We start from the raw sequence: 8,780 nt of genomic DNA on the forward strand, positions 1-8,780 counted from the left end.
GTAACGAAGCTGATTTTTACCTGTTAGGCTCCATCTTTTCCTGTGTGCAGTCTGATTCTATATTAGGATCGTCTCTAACTGCTGTCTTCTGCTCCATCTGGCTGCTCATCTTCAGAGGCAACTGAATCAAGTCACTGTCCACCTTCTCAGCACCCTTCACGGATGAATCTTCTTCTCTGTGTTTTTTCTTGGGCAGCATTGGCTGGACCTTCGACTCCAAACATAGATCTGGTGAAGGCTCTACATATGCACTCGGTGGATCGACATGTATCTTGGAGTCAACAACAGGCTCCTTATGTTCCTCTTCCAGCTTTGTTGAGTGTCCATCCACAGTCGGTGGAGTTGGAAGGTCACGGTTCTGGATGTGACTATCTCTAGTCCCAACAGTTAACTTGTCCTCCATAATGGGGTTTTCCAGGACCTCCAGGCCCTGAAGTACGCTGAGAAGGGGTGAATCAAACACGTGGTCTTGTGAAGGTTTCATGCTTTGACTCCGACTGAGGTCTGTCTTGTCCTTGTCCTTGTCCTTGTCCTTGGACTTGCTCTTCTTCAAGCTTTTGTCCTTCTTCGGGTGACGTGGCATGGTGCCCATGTGCGTGTACATTTCACTGGAGCTGGCGTAGCTCTGGCTCCGTGGACTCATGCCCATATCGTCAGAGGCCAGCTCTTTGACCTTTGCGTCGTCCTTCTGGGCATCTGATTTACGCCGGAGGTTGGTGAGGCTACCAAACCACTTGAAGCCTGAGAAGGGAGAAAACATGTTGTGCGTGCTGTAACCGTGCAGTTTTCTAAATGTCTCGAATGGTTAAAAAGTAAAAGGTTTATAGGACTGTGCACCCTATAGGGTCCCTGCCATTCCTAAAGTTCTTTCAATGTGAGAAAGAAACATGTAGCCTCTTAAGCAAACATACAAGACCTGACCTTGTCTGTGGGAAAAAAATTTCATTGGTCCCTTTAGTCTCTAAGACTAAAGAGACTCAGCTTCTCATAAATGAAGCCAGAATATTTCTTTCTGATGAAAATCATGTCATGGTTGCAGAACAGTGATAATGATGAACGGGGGAGGAAATTAAGATACTGTATAAACAGGAAGGCGAGTCTTAAAATAAAGCTTTATCGTAATTTGTTTCTAGCATGATCTTCAATGTCAGGGCCTGCCCTTAAATTTCTCTCTGTCAATGATGGAATGTCGACTCATTTATCTTAATAATTATAGCTCTCGGGGGAGCGTCAGAGTTCAGCCCTGTTCTGGTTTTGTTTCTTGTCAAGTGGTCTGGTCCAGACTGAGTATATTCATCATCAGACAGACTGAAATCAATAACACATGAGACTATTTAAAGTGATGTAGTTCTTAATGTATTTCTGGGGATTGTACTTGAAGCTATGCAAAAGTATAACTGATATTAAGGAAGAAACCCGTTTTGTGAGCTAAGAAGTTACTTTTTACATTCACAATAATCATAGGTCCTGTTTATTTAAAATTAATGAGGAGTTAAATCTTATTTACACTTACATTTAGGATTAAACAACTAAAGTGAAATGATTACTGATTTATAGCAAAAGCAACTATTAAAGAATGAAATATCAGTGTGAAATATAATAATAATAATAATAATTGGACCCTTTCACATTTCTGGGCTTCTCAGAAGTCGTCATAGTTGGGTAAACTTCTATAGCGGTGAACGGGGGATGACAGCAAATATAATTTTTGTATTCCCATTTGCTCTAAAAGCAAAAGAAAAACAAATATGTTATAGAGATAACGTGACTTTCCAAAAGAGGGAACAAATATAGAGAGATATCAAGTTGGTCAGAGGAGAGAAAGATATCAAATTTGCCATCTCTCCCTCAGCCGTTGTGTTAAAAACCCCCTTGTAGCAGCGTTAATTTTTTTTCGCCCTACTGATAAGGAAATAGGCTATAACACAATATGTTGTAAATGTGTATTAAATTTGGTAAAAATGAAAATATTTTAAACTAGCTATGCAGTGCTGATAACAGTCTGTGAAAGGGTCCATAGCACAGATTCCTAAAACACAAAATTCTGTGTTTTCTTGCTTAATATTTAAACATTAAAGAATAAATATTTAAATATCTACTTTACCGTTTATTCATGTGTGCATAATTTAAAATGTAAACATATATACATTTTCACATATAAAGAGGAGACAGCCTATGAAATAAAAATTTATTTGAATTTAAAGGTTACCTTATTTTCTCAGGAAAAGGTTTTTTTTCATTAAGTTCAATTCAATTGAGACAAGTTGCATTTTATGTATTTTTTGTTGTTGTTGTGATTTTACATTACAATAATAATTTATCAAAATAAAGTTTTAATATTTTTGGATGTTTGCTATATTTACTGTTTTGTTTCCTGATAATTTAATCGTACTGTTCATTTTTCTATTTAAATGTTCAAAAGTTTAATGGACATTCCATTTTGAAAAATTTTAGTAAGGCAAAACGTACTGTAAAAATGTTTTCAATTAACTATATTTTTACTGGCAATAGACGGGGGTGTGCATTATGTATATTTAAATATTTTTAAATAGATTTTAGGTTTTAAACTTTAAACTAAAAACCTTCTGCTTCTGTTGTTCCTGAATGATAAACACAGTGTAAAAGAAAAGTTGCTGCCTTCAAATTTTAAGTATAATCAACTTGGATGTTTAAGTCATTTCAACTTAAAGGGCACCTATATGCAAAATTAACTTTTACATGGCAGTGTGTGTACACAACCACCCTATAATGATAAAAATCCATCCAGTGCTTTTTTAAAATCTCCATAAATCATAAGCACTGTCTCAGAACAAGCTTTTTTATATATACTGTATATATATTTTTATTATTATAATTTTTTTTAATAAACATTTAGCCTACTTACAAAATACAAAAGTTGTTTTTTTTTTGAGTTTTTTTTTTTTATTAAACATTTACTGTCTCAGAACAAGCCATTCTCAGATTCTGGACAATGTGACGTCACTTTGCACAGGCCCCTCCCACGACTGTTGATTGACACTGCAGTTTGAGCATAGACCCGCCCTGAGTGAGCTGGACACAGTCCACCAGTGTTTCGACGCTTGAGCAGCTGTAGACAAGAATGTCTCCTAAGCGATTGAGGTGTTTTGTTGTTGGATGTAAGAATGAATATAGCAGTCTTCATTTACTCCCGTTGTTACTCGAGGATGGATCAGTACCAACTGTTCGTGTTCAAGCTTACGATCTCCGGAGCGACAGGCCTAACGTTACTGATCACGGCAGAAATGAAAGTGAGAGCGCACACTTTATGACAGCTCATCGAGTCGTTTTTCCAGTTTATTAAGCACCCACTGAAAAGGTGTGTATATATTTGTTTACTGTTGGTTGGTTGTAACGAGTGTTTTGTGAACTTCGCTGTGTATGTTGATGACAATGAAAGGGAGAGAGAGAGAGTTTATGGATAAGACTTTAATGCGCATTATGTTTATTAGCTCTTACAGTGATTTTCTGGAGTAAAACTAACGCTTCATCTTTTGTGTGATGTACTATAAACTTCACTGAACTCATCAGTATATTTCGGTCATCATTCGGATTTCGGGCGGGGTCCGCTACAACAGGCTTGTTACTAATAGTGGATAAAAGCAGATGACAAATTAGTTATAACCGTAATTAAACTAAACTATACCTGTTCTATCTCCATACAGCAAATATTCTCTGGCTCTGTGGGCATTATTGTCCGACTCCGGGTCGAAATGAACAGCGCTACTGAGAGTTTCTGTTCTGATATTATCAGATGAGATTGTCCTGGCTTTGAGCGCGAGCTCGTGAGGCTCCAGCCTTTCGGCCGGCAGCAGCAGCTTATTTGCATTTAAAGGGATACACACTAAAACGGTGCGTTTTTCTGAGCGCCAAAAAATTACAATTTAAACATGCTGTAAAAAATGATCTGTTGGGTATTTTGAGCTAAAACTTCACAAACACACTTTGGGGACATATTGTGTCTTATTTTACATCTTGTGAAAAGGGGCATAATAGGTGCCATTTAAATTACATCAAACTAACTTTAAGTTAGTTGAATCTTGTATAACTTTGTGACGAACTGGAAGTTGTCACCAGAAATGGTTGTGATGTCCACAGGAGGGCGATGTTGTCATAGAGAGTTGCGAGTATTAAAGCAATGAAACAAAATGGAAAGGGGGTAACTAGAGAGAGGATGTACTACCGCCACACCACACTGAACACGCTAATATCATCTGATCTCGAAAGTTAGAGATGGGAAATATGGACTAACATTGGAGGTTTAACACATTGATTGAGCCCTGACTCATGTCAGTTCGCTACGGATCAACGCTGGCAGCGAGACCAGAGATGGCAACCAAACGGCTGGTTTGAATTTCCCAGTTTACCATTATACTGAACGCTGGTACAGACGGAACGTCAAACAAGTAGCCTATTTCGCTGGTTATTTATCTGAGAATGTTTGCATTTCCCCCGTTGCTGTGGAGCGTCTTGAGTTCGGATATGTATTTTGGATATTGAATCTGGCTGAATTATGATTGGCTGGGAATTCTAGTAACCTGTGGTGAACTTGGATAGCTTACTGTACTTGAGCGTTTGAACTGAGTCACTGAATCGTCAAAAAGTGAGAAAGATCCTGAGCGTTTGAACTGTTGAACGAATCATTAAATGTTTGAACTAAGTCATTGAATCATTGAACAGTGATAAAGATCCTGAGCGTTTGAACTTTTGAACGACTCATTAAGAGTTTTGAATTGAGTCACTGAATCATTGAACAGTGAGAAAGAACCTGAGTGTTTGAACTGTTTACACTGAATCAATGCGTGTTTGAAGTGAACCGCTGTTATAAAACTAGGATTACATAATAGTGTTGTGTTTGCAACAAGTGTGTTATACCAGTCGTTTGGTTTACTGTGTCAGTGGAAACTTGGCTGAATGAATCAGGTGTAGGAGAGGTACCTCTAGAAAAAGTGTTAAAGTATTTTGGGTTAAACTATTTGAACTGACGTCACAAGGAATTTGTTGAATATATATATATTTTTCTTTTTCTTTTTTTGATTGTGAATTATTTTCTTATCAAATGGTTGTTTGAATAGTTTTTTTTTCTTTTCTTTGTGTGTGTTAAGGCAGGAGAGTGAAATTAATACAAAACATCCATGCAATCATGCAAATTGGTTTATTGTTATCTGTTATATTATTGCCTTTTGTTCAACAGGGTTCATCTGTTAAAAAGTAACAAGCTGAATCCTCTATAGGACTGACTTTAAGATTTAAAAATGTTACAAAGTTGAAAATTGCTTAACTTATTTTGATGAGTTAAAAATGTGACATGTTGTTTGTGGGTTTTTTGTTTTTCATGACTGTGCTTTTACATGTTTTGCTCACAATCTTACACAATACATCTCTCAGTTGCAGTTTATCAATTTATCCTACTTTGTCCTTATTTGACCTTATAACACTCAAACTAATTTGATATAAAAGACTTTTAAATTTCATCATGAGTTTGTTTTCTCTTGGTCGATGTTCAATTTGGCTCATATTGATCTAGTCTAAAGTACATTCATTTGCTTGGTGCAGCTGAATCCCCAAATGTCATTACAGTATTCCCATATCCCATCACTGTCTTCAGAATGGTGTGAATCTGGCTTTGGCTTTACCTCAAGGCATGCCAGCAAAACAACAAAAAGCCTCTTAAAAACGTATCTATGTCTACGCACTAGTGCCCTCAAATACACTAACCTTCATAAGAGCGGAACATTATACCCTTTAAGGCCATTATAAAAAATCAATCATGTCAACAGTCCTGCTCCTTTAGAACTCGCTGATAGATTCGACAAGGACAGTGGGCTGTTATTTAAGGCATTTTGAACTTTAATGGACTTGCTTAACCGACCAGAGACTTTAACCACAAGAACAAGCCTCATGGCAAAGAGATGTCAGTCTGAATGATTACATCATACTATGGCAGAATTCAAATGTACTCACTCAGCTTGCGTTTGATCATGGTCTCTGAATCCTGTGTTTTTCCCGGGATGGGGAGCCACGGGTCCTCACTTCTGGCTCTTGTGGGTGTGTTGTGTGTGTGTTTGTGTTTGTGTGTGTGTGTGTGTATGTGCAGATAGAAGCGTGCACTTCCTGCTGATGCTCTGTAAGAAGCAGCTGCGAAAGAAAGACTTCCCGTGGTTGCTGGGCGGATACATGTGATCTGTAATACCACATTTACTCAACAGCACTTGATGCTGACATGCGAGAGCTTCTTCGGTCACTCTGTCAAAGGTGACATGACTGAATAAAATCACATTTAACAAAATGTGCTATACTAATACCATACCTTATTATAAAGAGCCATTTCGGTTTTGTGCATGGCTTACCTACCACTTCATCTTATAACACTTGACCTTTGACCTTTTGTACAAGGTTAATTTTACAGCTAGAGTGAACTAGAGATGGTGAAGAATCTTATTATATCAACATTTCTTCCTCTTATTTTTGTTTGTTTGTTTATTAGGCTTGAGTTGAAGTTAATGTGCACCAAATTGTGAGAAAATTTATATTTAAGAAACATTACATCATGTAAATTTTACATTACTTTTATTTGACACATTAGCTAATGCATTAACCAACATGAACTAACAATGAGCAACACATTAGTTACAGTATTTATTAATCATTATTAACAAGTTAATAAAAACACAACTGTTCATTGTTAGTTCAAGCTCAGGTCTATTAAACAATATGAACAGATACAATTTTTGATTTTAATAATGTATTAGTAGATGCTGACATTTATTCTTCAGATATGTATTATTCCACTGTAAAAAAAAATTACATTGCTTTAATAAGTTATTTAACACAGTTAAGTCTTCAGAAACAGCCATGTACACTCACTAAGTTCTTATGCGCTGTAAAAAATGATATGATCAATAAGTTATGACAACATGTTTTTACATTGCTTTAACTCATCAAAATAAGTTAAGCCATTTTCATTTTTAGGTCAGTTTAATGTAATTTAAGTTGATATGACTTAAACATCGAAGTTGATTGTACATAAAAATGTAAGTAAATGTAACTAATTAACAAATGGAACCATATTCTACACTGTTACACTTTGTTTATTTAAATCCCATGGTTTCACACACTGTATATTTCTAAACATATATTAAACATATTACATTCATCTGTGGAGTGAGCTGTGGCCACATTAATGTCTGTTTATTATGATGAACCTTTCGTCTTTGGAGGACTTATCTTCATCTTAACATTTCACACATATAATATCACACCCAGATACATTTGCAGAAGTGTTGTTTATAAATGTGTGGCATCTCACTTCCTTCCTTGTAATCTGCTCTGAGCTTACTTCCTGCATGAACATGAGGGCGTATGTTCGAGATACTGAGAAAGAAAGTGAGAAGTTTCAAAGTGAGCTAGTTTTTGTTGATCTGTAATTTATACTGTAACATAAGAGTTTAAGGTTTTAAAGGCCGACACACAAATCACATTCTTACAGATCATATTCCGAATCATATATTTTCATACATGCAAGTGTCCTGGGTTTGGTTTAAACCAACTATATATGCATAATATGTTGCATCTGTTACGAGTCAATAACACTCTGCAGTTTTTCCGTCGTAGCGAGTTAAATTTTCCAATTTGCATACTCATACACATCATAGTATGCAAGATTATAATTAGTGTCCCAAATCATAGTTTGTTGAAAACAGTATACCAAAAGTGCCTGAATATCAGTTATCATTAACTAAAACTATCAAAAACACTTTTGTTAATTGATATGAAGCTGAAATAAAAATAAAATACATTACATGAAAAGAAATTTGAAATGATGCCTTGCCATCTAACTGAAATAAGTTATTACTTAATAACTTATCCAAGTGTACAATCTAAACGGAAATAAAAATGAATGAAACCTATTTAGAAATAATTTAATTTAAAAGTCAAAAACTAAAATGACAAAATCCCATAACAACATCACTAAACATTATAATTGAAAATATGAAAGGAAAAGCTAATTCAATATACTAGTAAAAACGATAAAAGTTTATTAATAATAATAAAATAACTGCTGGATGCTGTTGTGTTTCAGTTTGATGTTTGAAGTATGCCTTTGTACAAGCTTGTTTGACTTGCGAAACAGAAGAACAGAAAAAGTTTGACCCATCTTTTTCAGTTGAAGAACTGTGAAAATGTGGCTACAGCAATTTTCAAATGAATGAAATATAATTTTGCTACATGTTATTTCTAACAAGTAAATACTGTAGTATGTGTTAACGATGGGAATATCCCAATACATGAATGGCATCCCAATAGTGGCCTAGCCTACTTTTACTACATACTCAAAAATTTTCACATTTAGTTTATCCTTTTAGTGCCTAGAATGCAAACTGTAGCAATAAGACTGACACGCTACAATAAAACAATGACCTATCTGACCACTAGAGGACAGCAGCGGTCCAATATCACTGACTCATCACACTCATACTGTACTGCTTAATATTTGCAAATGATCAGGTTGCCATGAACTGAGCATAAAGGTTATTAGCAGCCTATTAGACATGAGTTGGTTTAATGTGCACCAAATTATGAGCAAAATTAGGCAAAAAAGCAATCAGCTGTAATTAAGTCATGGAACATTACTGTACATCTTGTAGGTAACAAGCCTGTTAATAACTTCATGACTGAAGACTTTCACAAAATAAATGGCACTTTGTCAAATGGAGCACTGCTAAAGTTGCAGAGACAGAGATATATGATCTGTCATAGTT

At 35.7% G+C, this 8,780-nt stretch overlaps 1 protein-coding gene across 3 annotated transcripts in view; it reads right to left on the reverse strand.

Moving 5' to 3' along the window:
* The window catches only part of sh2d3ca (SH2 domain containing 3Ca), a 51,549-nt gene extending 45,432 nt beyond the window's left edge, over window positions 1-6,117 (reverse strand). For 2 of the 3 annotated variants that reach the window (XM_081355211.1, XM_081355210.1), the window contains exons 1-2: window positions 5,983-6,103; window positions 21-741 (exon numbers count right to left, since the gene is read on the reverse strand). In XM_081355211.1, the coding sequence (XP_081211337.1) occupies window positions 21-741; window positions 5,983-6,001 (740 nt within the window). In that variant the 5' untranslated portion in view covers window positions 6,002-6,103. Of the gene's footprint in view, window positions 1-20; window positions 742-5,982 lie in introns of all 3 variants that reach the window. The other variant, XM_081355212.1, reaches the window with a different exon arrangement.
* Window positions 6,118-8,780: the final 2,663 nt, after the last annotated feature.

Source organism: Scardinius erythrophthalmus, assembly GCF_964197995.2.
Source record: "Scardinius erythrophthalmus genome assembly, chromosome: 23".
NCBI lineage: Eukaryota > Metazoa > Chordata > Actinopteri > Cypriniformes > Leuciscidae > Scardinius > Scardinius erythrophthalmus.